This window comes from Mobula birostris, chromosome 2, assembly GCF_030028105.1.
Source record: "Mobula birostris isolate sMobBir1 chromosome 2, sMobBir1.hap1, whole genome shotgun sequence".
In the NCBI taxonomy this organism is placed as follows: domain Eukaryota; kingdom Metazoa; phylum Chordata; class Chondrichthyes; order Myliobatiformes; family Myliobatidae; genus Mobula; species Mobula birostris.
The window spans coordinates 199,072,524-199,089,357 of NC_092371.1; the positions used below are offsets into that span (position 1 = coordinate 199,072,524).

General features: G+C 39.7%; 1 protein-coding gene across 9 annotated transcripts in view; it reads left to right on the plus strand.

Annotated features, from left to right (window-relative positions):
* pla2g7 (phospholipase A2, group VII (platelet-activating factor acetylhydrolase, plasma)) overlaps window positions 1-15,391 on the plus strand; it is a 75,773-nt gene extending 60,382 nt beyond the window's left edge. For all 9 annotated transcript variants that reach the window (XM_072251292.1, XM_072251286.1, XM_072251288.1 and 6 more), the window contains 3 exons: window positions 1,206-1,376; window positions 9,794-9,942; window positions 10,395-15,391. In XM_072251292.1, the coding sequence (XP_072107393.1) occupies window positions 1,206-1,376; window positions 9,794-9,942; window positions 10,395-10,507 (433 nt within the window). In that variant the 3' untranslated portion in view covers window positions 10,508-15,391. The remainder of the gene's footprint in view (window positions 1-1,205; window positions 1,377-9,793; window positions 9,943-10,394) is intronic.
* Window positions 15,392-16,834: the final 1,443 nt, after the last annotated feature.

Sequence of the window (16,834 nt, forward strand, 5' to 3'; positions counted from 1 at the left end):
TTCACTGCATTTATTATTTTCTCAAAGAACTCCAGTAAGTTTGTCAAACAGGACCTGCCTTTGCTGAATCCATGCTGTATCTGCCTGATGGATCCATTTCTTTCCAGATGCCTATTTCTTCTTGAATGATAGCTTCAAGCATTTTCCCATCCACAGATGCTAAACTACCTACCTTTTGCCTACGTAAACATGAGGAATTCTGCAGATGCTGAAAATTCAAGTAACACACATCAAAGTTGCAGGTGAACGCAGCAGGCCAGGCAGCATCTCTAGGAAGAGGTACAGTCGACGTTTCGGGCTGAGACCCTAGTCCTGACGAAGGGTCTTGGCCTGAAACGTTGACTGTACCTCTTCCTAGAGATGCTGCCTGGCCTGCTGCGTTCACCAGTACCTTTTGCCTACATCCTTTTTTGAATTAGTGGCATGACACTTGCCTTCTTCCAATCCACCAGGACCTGCCCAGAGTCCAGAGAATTTTGGTAAATTATCACCAAAGCCTCTACTATAACTGCTGCCGTTTCTTTCGGTACCCTGGGATGCATTCCATCAGGACCAGGGGACTTGTCTAAGTACTTTGTTAATAAATCTACTTTGAACTTTGAGATCCTTCCTAAAGCAAAAACTGAAGAAATACTCCAGTTGTGACCCAATAACTTTCATTAGATTCAACGTAAGCCGCTTTATTTTTGTGCTGTTTACTTCTAACCTATTTTAATTATGACTGGTTTATCAACCAATATAAGTAGAAGTTAATGAATTTTTTTATTTGCAGTAGTCAGAATCTAATAAGAGGAAGCTATCAAATACAATGAAAGTGCAGTAAGAGAATTACTAAGTGATGAGTTTTAACCAAGGAATGGCCTATCTCTTCCATCTGAGTTGCTCCATAAAATATTTTAAATTCTTTCCATATAACCATATAACAATTACAACACGGAAACAGGCCATCTCGGCCCTTCTAGTCCGTGCTGAACGCTTACTCTCACCTAGTCCCACCCACCTGCACTCAGCCCATAACCCTCCATTCCTTTCCTGTCCATATAGCTATCATTTTCTTAGAAGAGACACCTTGATTGATCAGTTGATCAAAAGAGGTATCTAGCGACAAATAGCAATTTAATATTAAACTGTTTTATAAATGACTGCCAAATATGTACATCAAAGAGTATTAATTAAATTGCATTGCACTTTTCTTCTATACACAGTTGTGGAGTGGCATTAGACATTTGGATGTTCCCTCTAGAAGATGAGATTCATGAAAAGGAACAGAAGCCAATATTGTTCATCAACTCTGAAAAATTCCAGTGGCTTGAAAATATTCTGAAAATTAAACAACTTGATTCGAACACCATACAGCGAAAGATGATAACAATCATGTGAGTAACTGTAAGTATAGGTAAATTAAGCAAATCAGTAAACTATATTATATATTAACTATGAGTTGATTATATCTGCTAAATGGTTTCTAAATATTTGTAGAATGCATGGATGGTTTAAAATAATTGCCAAAAGCAGTCAAGTATTTGAACTAAATAATCTTTACTGGTTTACACAAACAAGCATTGTTATCTATAACTTCAAATTAAGAAGGTCCTGGTTGGAGGAAATTTGGTAGAACATACGTGCTCTTACTGAACACACATTAATCCGACACCACATATAAAACTAATCCTAACCAAATAAAAAGCTTCCCAATTCCTTGATATCCAGGGCCAGGCACTTACCATTCCCTTCACAAATTTTCAGTTTTGTATGCAGAAGTGCAAGTTTCAGCCTGGTTTCAAAATAACAGCGATCTAAATCAAACTCCAGAATTTTAAGCTCAAGTCCAAGAGTCCAGATTTTGTAATCAGAGATGAAGAAAAGACATACATATGCTATTTATTAGGCTTACAAACATCTGTAGAATGCTACTGGAATTTTAAGCAGTATCTTAGTCACGGGAATCAGTAGTGTTCTTGACAGAACCTGCTCAGTGAACATTGCAAGAAGTAGTGGAATTCCTCAGTTAATCAGATTGGAAGGTCGTCACTGAAATGTTTTCTTTTATGGAGAAAATGCAGGTTTAAACTTATTTTTAAATATATACAAACAGACAAAAGAGGAAGAAGAGATAAATTTAGAGATTAAAAAACTTGAACAGCAATTATAATCTACAGGAATCACAAGCTTGTAGTTTTTTTTAATTGCAGTGTGATGTTTACTTTTTATTAAAATTTATCACTTCTAATAAACATTAGAAAAAATAAACCCTGACTGCTTATTGGCACATTTGGTATCTAATGGGTAAAGCACTGCAAATTTAGGGTTTGAATTTATTTCAAGTCTATTTTTTTTATTCACTTACAAGATGTGGGCATTGCCAGCTAAGCCAGCATTCATTGCCGATCCCTAGTTGCCCTCGAGAAGGTGTTATGAGCCACCTTCTTGACCGCTGCGATCCCTGAGGTGTAGGTACACCCACAGAGCTGGTAGGGAGGGAATTACATGACTTTGACCCAGCAACAATGAAGGAACGGCGATATGTTTCCAAATGAGGATGGTGAGTGAGTTGGAGGGGGATTTTAAAGTGGTGGTGTTCCCTAGTACCTGCTCTTCTTGCCCTTCTCGATGATCTCTCTCTGGCTATCCATCCCATAGGATAATGATAGTTCCTTTCAGTCAGTTAGTGGGGTGGTACCCCACTCCTCGGAAAGGAACAGCGTGTGCGTGAGTGGATTTTAGGTGAGTAGGGGGTTGCACAGGTCCAGACCCACCCTCTCAACATCCTCTCCTGGATCCAGCGGCATGGTGGGGTCCAAGACGGCTGGGGGAAGTTCTGTTGCAGTGAATGGCCAGACCAAGCTTCGATGAAAGGGATGCCCTTTCTGCGCTTCATGGCATGTGTTTGCTAGATGGCCGTTGACCCTATGAGAGGGTTCATCCGCCCTTTGACAGGTCTTGTTTTTTGTTCTGCAGGGTGTCTAGCCAATCTCCTCACCAGGCAAGCCTGGTGGGGGAGCGGGTTTAGTCACTGACCACCCAACCATGCGACAGGTAGTACTGGGTTACGTGGTACCAGTAGCAGAGGCGGGTGATCTGACCAGAGGATTCTTGATGATAGCGGTTGTGGGTCTGGAAGGTGCTGCCTTAGGAACTTTGGTGTGTTGTTGCAGCGCATCTTGTAGATAGTACACACTGCTGCAACTGTTTGATGGTGGGGGAATTGGATGCTTATGGAAAGGGTACCAATCAAGTGGGCTGCCTTGTACTGGATGGTGTCAAGCTTCTTGAGTTGCTGATGGAGCTGCACTCATCCAGGTGAGTGGCGGGTATTCCATTACACTCATGACCTCAGCCTTGTCGATGGTGGACAGGCTTTAGGGAGTCAGGAGGTGAGTTACACACTACAGGATTCCTAGTCTTTGACCTGGTCTGGTAGCCACTGTGTTTATATGGCTAGATCAGTTGAGGTTCCTGTCAACGGTAACCCTCAGGATGTTGATAGTAGGAGATTCAGTGATGGTGATGCCACTTAATGTCAAGGGACGATGGTTAGAGCCTCTCTTGTTGGAGATGGTCATTGCCTGGCGCTTGCATGGCTTGAATTTTACTTGCCACTTGTCAGCCCAAGCCTGTATATTGTCCAGGTACTGCATTTGGGTATGAAGTGCTTCACTATCTGGGGAGTCATGAATAGTGCAGAACATTGTGCAGTCATCTGCGAACATCCCCACTTTTGACCATATGACAGAAGGAACGTCATTGAAGAAGCAGCTGAAGACGGTTGGCCCTAGGAGACTTCCCTGAGGAACTCCTGCAGTGATGTCCCAAGGATGAGATGATTGACCTCCAACCACAACTATCTTCCTTTGTGTCAGGTATGATTCCAACCAGCGGAGGGTTCCCCCCCTAATTCCCATTGACTCCATTTTAGTTAGGGCACCTTAATGCCACGCTCGGTCAAATGCTGCCTTGATGTCGAGGGCTATCATTCTCACCTCACCTCATTAACAGAGGAGTAGGTAAACCAAAGAGCAACGATTAAATGTGCACGGACACCAGTTTATAAAATCAGAATCAGGTTTAGTATCATTCTCTTTTTGAAATTTGTTGTTTCATGTCAACAGTACAGTGCAATGACAAAATTACTATAAATTTCTAAATACATCAATAATACATGTTAAAGGGAATAATGAGATTGTGTCATGGGATCATCCAGAAATATGATAGCTAAGAGGAAAAAGATGTTTCTGTAGCACTGAGTGTAGGCCTTCAGACTCCTGTATCCTCTCACCAGTGGTAACAATGAGAAGAGGGTATGTCCCAGATGATGACAGTCCTTAAGGAGAAGGCACCCATTATTAAGACACTCCCCCTTGAAGATGTACTTGACAATGAGGAGGATTGTGCCCATGATACCATGGTGGCCTCAAGGATGCGTACTTAGCCCAGTGCTCCATGATTGTGGCTAGACACAGGTCAATCACAATCTATAAATTCGCCGACAACACAACTATTGACAAACTTTAAGATGGGGATGAGGAGGCGTCCAGTAGTGAAATAGATTGGCTAGCAGAGTGGTGTCTTAACAACAACCTCAACATTAGTAAAACCAAAGAATTGTGGACTTCAGGAATGGGAAGTCAAGGGATCAGCAGTGGAAAGGGTGAGCAGTTTCAAGTTCCTGCGTGTCAACATCCTGAGGATCTATCCTGAGCCTAACATATTGATGTAATTACAAAGAATGAATGACAGTGGCTATATTTAAATTGGAGTTTGAGGAGAATTGGTATGTCACCAAAGACACTCAAATTTCTACAAATTTACTGTGGAGAGCATTCCAACTGGTTGCACCACCATCTGGTATAGAGGAGCCACTACACAGGATCAGAAAAAGCTGCAGAAAGTTGTAAGCTCTGCCAGCTCCATCATGGGCAGCGGCCTCCCTAGCATTCAGGACATCTTCAAAAGGTTTTGCCTCAAATAGGCGGTATCCACCATTAAGGAAACCCAGCAGAGATGTTACAGGAGCCTGAAGACACACTTAACATTTCAGGAACAGCTTCTTCGCCTCTGCTATTAGATTTCAGAATGGACAATGTACCCATGAACAGTACCTCAGTGATTCCCCCACCCCCTCCTTGACTACTGAATTAATTTTCTTTTTAATACGGGATATACTTATTGCAACTTGTAGTTTTGATTATGTATTGCAAGGTACTACTGTCACCAAACATCAAATTTCATATATAATGCCAGTTATTAAACTTGACTCTGATTCTAAATGCAGCTAGCCTATAGAACTGAGCCAAATCTACACTGTTAGAGGCAAAGTCCATTTCAATGAAACATTAACCCAATGGCATGAAGGATGCCACATTATGCAATAGCATAAATACAGATTTGTCTTATGAGTGCTTTGACCATAGTTGACCCTCAACCAACACCTCTAAAATCAAATCATCGGGTATATCTGGTCATTTGGCACACATATTTAAACAATGCCATTTCTTCTTATACATCGATACAACTGACGAACACATAACACTTTGAGATATAACTTGGTTTATATTAATAAATTCAGATCAAGTAGTGGAGAACTTGAGCAATATCCACTGCATCCACTTAGCAGCAAACAACAAACTGCTCGAGCATCACAGCAAGGTGGGATGTATCTGTGAAGAGAAAGGAATTGTCAGCATTTCAGATGAAGACCTTATAGTAGAAGAGAATAGAGAGACAGTAGCCAGTATAAAGAAAGGTGAGATAGCGACAGGAAGTTTTTAAGTGTATGAAGAGAGGCAAGGAATGATAGGCAAATGGAGCCAGGTGATGGAGGGAGAGTTGGAACTGGGGGAAGGAGGCAAGTGGATGAAAGATGGAAGCACGATTCCTTTCCCTCTGAAGATACTGCTGAATCCATTGAGTTCCTTCATCAGTTTGTTTATTGCTCCAGATTACAGCATCTGCAGTCTCTTGTGTTTCCTTATGATGAATTATGTTTTTTTTAAATCTGTTCATTTATTAAGCAATCATTAAATTAAATCTGTTTGTGAGATAAACTCTCAAAATTTTAATGGGTGACTAAATGCTTAGTCTGAGGTAAATTTTGAGTTCAACTAGCAGTGAACTGGGGAGAGAATTTCAGGACATGGGACCGAAATGAGTGAAGGCACTGCCAATAATAAGACAAAAAAAAAATCCTGTTCAGAGGAGATTTTTTAAAATGACGTGGAGCAAGGTGAACAGTAATGGTGACAAATGAATCTTAACTCTGGCACTGAGAATTTAGGCCAGTGAAAATAACAGGGCTTCACTTCTTTGCAGAAGCGAAAAAAGCTGTTTGGTTATAGCAAGTTTCTGTAAAGTCAAGACATCCTGATTTCTATGGAATTTTGTTTTATTCTGTGGATGGGTGAAACTTGATTTTGCGCAGAACTGAACAAATGCCCATATAACTCAATTAATTTTGTTCTCTATCATGATATAAATTACCCCACAACTAAGAGGCAGGTGGTCTGTATTTGCTGGACTTCTGTTTTAAAATTAGATAAAGTATCAGATTTGAAAATTACCCATGTTCTTGTGCCACATCCTTTTCAAGCCTCTACAATTGCCACACTTGCTCCTTCAGTAATCTAAGATGCACCCTTTCTGGACTGGGTGATGTACTTGCATTGAGTACTGCCAGTCTTATAAGAATGTTCTTACACTCCTATCAAATATTGATGCCCACATTTGTACTCACAATTACACTTCTTTCAAGATCAGTTGTTTGTTTCTTTACTCATGTTATTGTTTAGCTTACACCATCAGTCCTGTGACATAACCTCAGATTTTTCCCTTTTGTTCTTTCCTCTCCTCCCTTTGCATTTTACAACTTGAACATTCTAATCTCTGAAAAAAAATTGCTTCACTCTCCAATGATCCTGTTTAATCTGATGAAAAGTTTCAGATATTATTTTTCTTCGGCATTTTGCATAGACGAAACAGCCCAAAACTTACTTTGTGTTTCCTCCTTATTTGTCAATCTTAATGTTAGTTATTCCCTTAATCTATATTTTTTAAAAATCCAATGGAGCAATAACTTTGAAAGCCCATTTGGCTTGTACACAACTTTATAATCTTGTTAATTTTTTTTACCTTCCATATTTTGAAAATTTAATGTTCAATATCCCAGATCACATTCTTGAATAAGCAGGTAATGGGGTACACTGGAATTGGTATATTGTTACATGTACCAAGTTAAAGTAAAAATCTTGTCTTGCAGGTTCATAGAGTACTACATAACATAAGCAAGACATTCGGCCCATCCCAGCATGGTCACTTAACCACTTTCAGTTCCTTGGCCCTGGTTGCCTCATTTTTGCTCATGTTGTTCAGTCCCTATCCTTTATCAGTAATGCCTCACTTGTTTCTAGACATCAGCTCTAACCAATTCCTCTCCACCACCACCCTCCTCTGGTGGAGCTAGTCCTCACTCTCAATAATTTCACTTTTGGCTTCTTTCTTCGAACCCAGTGTGAAGCCATGGCACCTGTAGGGACTCCAGTTATGAATCCAGTAATACTTCCCAACTTTCTGCACTACATTGACAACTGCATTGGTGCTGCTTCCTGCACCCATGCTGAGTTTGTTATCAACTTTGCCTTCAACTTTCATCCTGCCTTCAAGTTTACATGGTCTACATCTCTCTCCCCTTTCTCAATCTTCAGAAATGGAGACACTGTCCACTGATATCTTTTATAAATCTACTGACTTTCACAGCTTGAGTATACCTCTTTCCTCCCTGACACTTGTAAGAATGCTATTCCCTTTTCTCAATTCCTGCATCTCTACTGCATCTATTTTTAGGATGAGGGTTTCCATTCCAAAATATCTGATATGTCCTGCTTCAAACAACAGATTTGCCTTATCAATTTTCTGGACATCTACCCTCAATTCATATTTCCATCATCACAACAGGGATAAATATCCCCTTACCATACCAAAGATACCATCCCACGGGCCTCCACATCCAGCATATCATTCTCTGTAACTTCCATCATCTTCAATAGGAGCCCACCACATCTTTCCTCCTAGGCTGGAGGGGCAACAACTCATATTCCAACTTGATGGCATGAATATTGAATTCTCTCTCGCTTCCCCCTCCCCCTTCTATTTTGCCATTCTGGCTTCATTGCCCTTTTTCTTTTGCTCACATACTTTCATCTTCCTCTTGTTCCACCTCCTTCCCCTTCTCCCATGCTCCACTCTCCTTTCTTATCCATTTCCTTCTTCAGTCCTTTACCACCTATCATCTACCAGCTTGTATTCCTTCCCCTCATCCCACTTCTTCCCTCTTCCTTTCCTGGCTGTGGCCTCTACATGGTTGGATGAGGATGGGGTATTGGTGATGCTCACTCCTGACAACTCAAAGTTCTCCAACATCAACATCAACATCACTTGTAGACACAAGCATATGCACCAGCATCTTTCCTGAAGTAAATGGTCAGCTCTTCCAAGGTAGTTCAAGGCTAAATAATGTCAATTACTTTTTAAAGGCAATCTGATATAGGGAATAAATAGGATCATATCGCAGCATTCAAATTATAATTGCAAATACAGTGCAGTTAATTGTGGAACACATGGGACCAGTACATTTTAGCTCAATTAAGTAGCTTCCTCAATTTCATGGAAAGTTTTAAAAAATATTAAAAAAACTGTCCGGGTAATAAATTACGCACTGAAATGAAATACAGAACAAATTAGAACACTACCAATATAGTACTAAAAAAACTATTAGTTTAAGTTAGAGGAATTCATCCAGTATATGCCATGTTCTTTTGACTGTAAATGAACAAAATCAGCAGACACCTAGTGGACTACCTTCAGACAATACCTTTAATGATTGCATCCACTGAAACTTCATTTTCACTGTAACATTCAAGATGATTGCTGATCCCTTCAAATTCTTAATAGTCCTTAACTTGGAGTAGTTTAATTGTTTCACTTTCATTCCCAATCATTTCTGGCATCTCCAAGTTTGAATGTTTGAAACAGCAGCAAGCAAAACAGTTCTGAATTGTTTTACTGCTTATTTCTCACCAACTGTCAGTGATGAAAAGCATTGCTTTTTGAACAAGCACAGTTGATGCGATTTAACACTCGTTAGCTCAGAGCATTGTGTAGTGCAGGGGTGGCCAACCTTTTACATTCCATGCGTCAATTTTTTCACGCACGAGTTCTATATTAACATTTTTACAAGAATTGTGGGGGTACAAGAGTTGTATGGCGCATCTGAACTTGTGCATGAAAAAATTGACACATGCAATGTAAAAGGTTGGCCACCCCTGGGGTAGTGTCTAATAGCCATGCAAATTCACATGACTGATGCTAGTTAGAAACTATTCAGCAACAGGCTCCTGTCCCAAATAAGTGGCACAATTAATTGGAATCCATTATACATGTGACACTTTAGAATTCAAAATCAGCTTTTTATGGGATCCTTTAAGAATTTTCTTTCAGTATATTTTGAATTATTTGAGAAGATTGCTTGCTGTAGAGAAATGGTAAAGGCCATCCTGAAGATGTAATGTTCACCAGTGGTTCTCATTCAGCTGGAACTATATCAAGTCACTTGCACAATAATAATTAAGTTATAGTGAACAGTACTAAGTACTACAGAGGATTACAATTATTAGCTTTGAGTTTAAATGCATTTGAGAACTACAAAATAAATTTACAAGCTATTTTCCTCAGTTTCCTACATAGAACACACAAGTAATGCATTATAGACCTTAATTTGCTTCATTTTCTTTATTTTTCATAGGGGAACAGTTCATCAAAGCTTTCCCGATTTTACATTTCTGACTGGCCACTTCCTTGGAAAGATATTTGGACTGAAAGGAACTATAGATCCCCATATAGCAATCGATATAAGCAATAAGGCTGCTTTAGCATTCATGCAAAGACACTTGAGTAAGTAAATAAGACATTTAATATTGAAATAGATAACTGAGTCATGATTGTTTTGTAATTCCAGGTGTTAGATAGCTAGCTATTTTATGGATAATGGAGACACAAGATAATGGTCAGGATTTCTACAATCAAAAAAGTGCAGGGAAAATATTTTTAGTGGTTTGTATATGTCATCATTGTTGATCATGCTTGTATGAAATTTATCTTTTAAATACCTTCAATTTTTTCCTGATTGATATACCATGCATGCAAATCAGTGGCATCAAATTTAATAATACCATAGTGTGTAAAGGAAACATATCTGGGATCACAAGAGCATCTGTGTAAAAGGAATTTCCCAGTTTAAATGATTGAGTCCATTCCATAATTATTTCCTTTTGTAACAAAGATTCAAAATTCTATCTTGAATAATTGATTCTAAATTAATTTGAACACCAAATTTTATTTTCCAGGTCTTCAGCAAGATTTTGACCAATGGAATTCTCTAATTGATGGGAAAGGAGAACATATTATACCTGACACAAACATTCCTCTGGATCAATTAAATTTTAAATCCAAACAATGACTCTGCCATTTTGAAGTGCACAACAGAAAAACAATCAGTAACTGTAGATCAATTGTGCAATGCATTTGCCAGTTTTAACATATTCAAATATCAGCCATACAAAACATTACCTCCATAATTTTGTTTCATTTTGATGTTTGTAGATCCATGTTTCAGATTATGTGACAATAATGAAATTGTCCAATTACTCATTAGGACAGTGGGATGCAAGTGAGAGTTACCCAAATATTTGTATTTTGAGTGAACATTTTTATATCCTGAGTTTCCACATCTTGTCAGATGGTGAAATATTGCATTCAGTATTTTGATAATGCACTCATTTATAATGCAGATTTTCTGTTAGTAGCACCACAGTTCTGAAGTTTAATTTCATCCTTAATATGACTTTACCAATCTTTTAAGTGTGTAATTTAGGTTTCTGTAGAGTGAATTTATTTGTACTCTATGTTGATTTCTAAACTTCAGACTTGATTCAATGCATCTCATTACCTTCTCCTAATAGAAATTCTAATTAGATTTGGGTCACTCCTTGCATATCAACAAAACTTTGTTCAGCTGGTTGGTTAAAAAATTAAACTTTCCTTTTCACTACGTGTGTCCAAGGCAACCTCCTCAAATTCCTTGGTTCATTTGGAACAGACTGCAATGACGCTAATAATACTGACAGCCTAAGAGTCAAAATATTTACCTTTTGCACTGGACCCACATATAACATGAACATGCCATAGGACCCATTTATGGGGAGTTGAAATACAAAGCAAAGCATAATTTTATACAGTTGGCCCTCCTTATCCATGGGTTCCGTATGCACGGATTCAACCAAACGCCGATCGGGAAAACCCAGAAATTCTCTTTCCAGCACTTGTTGTTTGAGCATGTACAGACTTTTTTTTCTTGTCATTATTCCCTAAACAATACAGCATAACAACTATTTACATAGCATTTACATTGTATTAGGTATTATATGTAATCTAGAATTGACTTAAAGTACAGGCAGTCTTCTAAGTCAGATTTCTACACAAGTCAGAACAGGTACATCCAGTATTATTTAGCATCAGTTAGTCAAATGTTTGTCTTAATATATAGTATATATTTTACCTTTCTATGCATATAAAACACTTAAGAAATGTATGTATTTCAATAATTAAACCACAGCGTTGCTTAGTAATAATTGTAGCTTTCATCAGGGCAGGGCCTTTCGCATGCTTCATTATTCTCAATTTATCCTTTAAAATTGTTCCAATTGTTGACCAACTGTAGCCTTAAGCTTTTCCAATGACTGATGGTGTTTCACCTCTTTCCGATCGCTTTATTATTTCCACTTTATTTTCAATCGTGGTCATTTTCCATGCCACAGGCAGAGAGTCCAAAGCTCTGCCAGGTCCTAAAGTCCACCACGCTGAAAAGTTAAATAAGGTCTGGAGCTCTGCCGGGTCCTAAAGTCCACTGCACTGAGACAGGTTAAATAAGATCCAGAGCTCCGCTGCATCCTAAAGTCCACCGCACTGAGACATGTTAGATAAGGGACTTGAGCATCCGCGTTTTTTGGTATCTGCGGGGGTCCTGGAACCAATCCCCCGCAGATAAGGAGGGCCGACTGTATTCTTGAACATAGAACACGTACAGCACAATACAGGCCCTTCGACCCATAAAGTTGTGCTGAACATGTCCCAACCTTAGAAATTACTAGGCTTATCTATAGCTCTCTATTTTACTAAGCTCCATGTACCTATCTAAATGTCTCTTAAACGACACTATCATATTCGCCTCCACCACTGTTGCCGGCAGCCCATTCCACGCACTCACCACTCTGAGTAAAAAAACTTACCCCTGACATCTCCTCTGAACCTACTCCCTAGCACCTTAAACCTGTGTCCTCTTGTGGCAACCATTTCACCCCTGGGAAAAAGCCTCTGACTATCCACATGATCAATACCTCTTATACCCCTCTATCAGGTTGCCTCTCATCGTCCATTGCTTCAAGGAGAAAAGGCCCAGTTCACTCAACCTATTCTCATAACCCATGCTCCCCAATCCAGGCAACATCCCTGTAAATCTCCTCTGCACCCTTTCTATGGATTCCACATCCTTCCTGTAGTGAGGCAACCAGAACTAAGCACAGTACTCCAAGTGGGGTCTGATCAGGGTCCTATATAGCTGCAACATTACCTCTTGACTCTTAAATTCAATACCACGATTGATAAAGGCCAATACACCATACGCCTTCTTAACCACAGAGACAACCTGCGCAACTGCTTTGAGCGTCCTCTGGACTCTGACCTCAAGATCCCTCTGATCCTCCACACTGCCAAGAGTCTTACCATTAATACTATATTCTGCCATCATATTTGACCTACCAAAATGAACCACTTCATACTTATCTGGGTTGAACTCCATCTGCCACTTCTCAGCCTAGTTTTGCATCCTTATCAATATCCCGCTGTAACCTCTGGCAGCCCTCCACACTATCCACAACACCCCCAACCTTTGTGTTATCAGCAAACTTACTAACCTATCCCTCCACTTCTTCATCCAGGTCATTTATAAAAATCACAAAGAATAAGGGTCCCAGAACAATTCCCTGAGGCACCCCACTGGTGACCGACCTCCATACAGAATATGACCCATCTACAACCACTCTTTGCATACTGTGGGCAAGCCAGTTCTGGATCCACAAAACAATGTCCCCTTGGATCCCATGCCACTTTACTTTCTCAGTAAGCCTTGCATGGGGTACCTTATTAAATGCCTTGCTGAAATCCATATACACTACATCTACTGCTCTTCCTTCATCAATGTGTTTAGTCACATCCTCAAAAAAAATTCAATCAGGCTGATAAGGCACGACCTGCCCTTGACAAAGCTATGCTGACACTCCTAATCATATACCTCTCTAAATGTTCATAAATCCTGCCTCTCAGGATCTTCTCCATCAAATTACCAACCACTGAGGCAAGACTCACTGGTCTATAATTTCCTGGGCTATCTCTACTCCCTTTCTTGAATAAAGGAACAACATTCGCAACCCTCCAATCCTCCGGAACCTCTCCCATCCCCATTGATGATGCAAAGCTCTTTGCTGGAGGCTCAGCAATCTCCTCCCTCACCTCCCACAGTAGCCTGAGGTACATCTCATCCAGTCCTGGCAACTTATCCAACTTGATGTTTTCCAAAAGCTCCAGCACATCCTCTTAATATCTACATATTCAAGCTTTTCAGTCTGCTGCAAGTCATCACTACAATCACCAAGATCCTTTTCCATAGTGAATACTGAAGTATAGTATTCATTAAGTACCTCTACTATTTCCTCCAGTTCCATACACACTTTCCCACTGTCACACTTGAAGATGCCCTATTATATTAAAAAATACAAACGTAAAAAGACTGGGATTTTCACTTCTACTAGCCTGGGCAAGGTTGTATGGAAGACCAGCAGTTGCCTATGCTGCAATCCATGCCACCAATGTTGTCCAAGGGAAGGGCATTAGGACCCATAGAGCTTGGCACCAGTGTCATCGCAGAGCTATGTGTGGTTAAGTGCCTTGCACACACACGCTGCCTCAGCCAAGGCTCGAACTAGCGACCTTCAAATCACTAGATGAACACCATAACCACTTGGCTACGCAATTAAATAGAATGAAAATCATCAGGTTCCAATGAAATTGGCCAGTCTACTTTTAATCACTGTGCAGGCCAAAATGAATTAAATCCCCCTCTGAGATTTACCAGAACTTTAGAAAGTTTACTGATTAAAGTAAACTCATCTTTTCTCTTAGAAAGAGTTTGCAACTTTATCCTCTCAACTCTACCAGTACACTATATATTGACAGTTTTCAATAATCATGTCAGTACAGAATTTGCCATGAAAGCCCAAGTTTCCTACATGTGAACAGGGATTTGCATAATAGTATCACCCTCCAACTAGCAGTAACTGTAATGACAAAGTCAATCAAATCAGTGGCTTTGTTCCAGACCGCACTGACCACTAGTTACATCTCCCTTACTCCTTAAATCGTGGAAAAATTAACAAAAATTCTACACTATCATATTAAACTGCAATGAGAGCTTATGCATTTGAAATTGGGGAAGTATTTCTCATCACGTTCTTGTACAGGCAAGTCAGCTTCTGAGGATATAGTAAGTTTCTTTTATGTCCAAGAATAGGTTCTTCAACAGATGTCTGAAAAGTTCACGTTAGTTTCATTTCAGAATCAGGTTATACTAGCATACATTGTGAAATTTCATATGTGGCAGCAGTACATAGTAACAAAAACTATAAATTACAATAATAGATAAAAACAGTGCAAAGAGGAAATACTTTGAGGGTTCATTTTCAAATCAAAAATCTGATGGCAAGAGGAAAAAGCTGTTCCTGAAATGTTGAGTATGTCTTCAGGGGCCTGTACCTTCTCTTTGATAGTAGCAATGAGAAGAGGGGATGTCCTGTGTGACTGAGATCCTTAATGATGGATGCCACCTTTTGAAGGATGCTGCTGAGGCTAGTGCCCATGGAGCTGGCACCATGCAGTGGCACTGCTGTTGGAGCCAGTAATACAACCAGTCAGAATGCTAAGGTACATCTGTGGAAATTTGAGAGTGCCTTTGCTGGCATACCAACTCTCTTCAAACTCTAATTGAAATATGGCTACTTGTTCCTTCTCTGTAATTGTATATGTTGAACCTAGGATAGATCCTCAGACGTCGAAACCCAGGAACTTGAAACTGCTTGGGTTCACCACTGACTAAGGAGTTTGTACATTCACCCCATGACACATGGGTTTCCTCCCACAGTTCAAAGACGTCATGGTAAATTGTCCCGTGATTAGGATAAGATTAAATCGGTGGAATTGCCAGGCAGCGTGCTGTATGTCAATAATAAATAAAGAAAACACTTTTTGCTTACTTGAGTGATTGCCACTTCACTAAGACTGCCTGCTTGACTAGCATCCACTCACCATCCTACACATTCATTCCCTCCATCTGCACACAGCCAGGAAATCAGCAATAGACAACAAATTGTCAATGACACCCAAATCCTCAAAAATGGAATAAATTAAAAAACACCATTCTGCAGTTAATCTGATTGCAGGTTGAAAACAAAAGTTGCCATACTTTTGCTTTAAATAATCATAAAGGAAACCTAAAACAAATTGAAAGAATAGCATCAGAAGTTAATTTGAGTAAATGTCTTAGCTGCTCCAACTATCACAATAGCTGTAACACAAATGCCATTCAGCCTTGTATATCCAAAGTGGGCTTGCACAAGAACTATCCAGTTATTGAACAGACTGAACATTCTCCTGGTGAATAATCAGTTCCTTTTGGAATACTACAATTAAATTTGCTTCTACCACCACCCTATAAGTACATTCTGAATCTTAATCAGTGCTATGTGATCCTGTAACACTATGTGAATAACCTGTATTCAACCTCCTTTACCACTCCAAAAAGATTTCATTATACAGGTGGTCCCCATTTTCTGAACATTCACTTTATGACACCTCGCTGTTATGAAAGACCTACATTAGTTACCTGTTTTCGCTAACAGGTGTTTTCACTGTTACAAAAAAAAAGGCAGCATGCGCACGAACAGCCAAGCTCCTTCCCCGGAACTGCATTCTAGCCGCCATTGCTTAACAAGTGCTTTATCTCGATTTATTTTGTGCATCCGAGCAAGATGAGTTCTATGGTATTGGAAAAGCCTAAAAAAGCTCCTAAGGGTGTTACACTTAGCATAAAACTAGACATAATTAAGCATTTCGATTGTGGTGAATGAAGTAAGGACATGGTTTGCGCATTGAACTTGCCTGCGTCCATTTCGCACTATTTATATGCAGAGAGAATTTTGAAAGCTGCCGATGGTACTGTAGGTTCTGCTCATAGCAAAGTGGTCTCTCTTAGCATCCAATAATGGATAAAATGGAAAGTCTATTGCTTGAGTGGATTGATGGGTGTACAAAGTGTGGTGTTCTGTTAAATTTTCTTATACTTAAGGAGAAATCAGTCAGTCTTTTTAATAAGCTGAAACAGAAAGCACTGGACGATGGTAATGAAAGTGTTGCAAAAGTGGAATTTAGAGGTAGTCATGGGTGGTTTGATCGGTTTCTGAGGCGAGGGCAGCTTCATCATTTAACGTTTACCAGAGAGAGTGCTTCAGCTGGTACTGAAACTGCCAAAAAGTTCCCAGCAGAACTGAAGAAAATAATTACAGAAGGTGGTTATTCTTGTAAGTGCTTAACTGTGACAAAACTGCAATTTATTGGAAAAAATTGCCAAGCAAGACATTTATTTCGATAGAAGAAAAGCAGGCTAAGGGACACAAGGCAT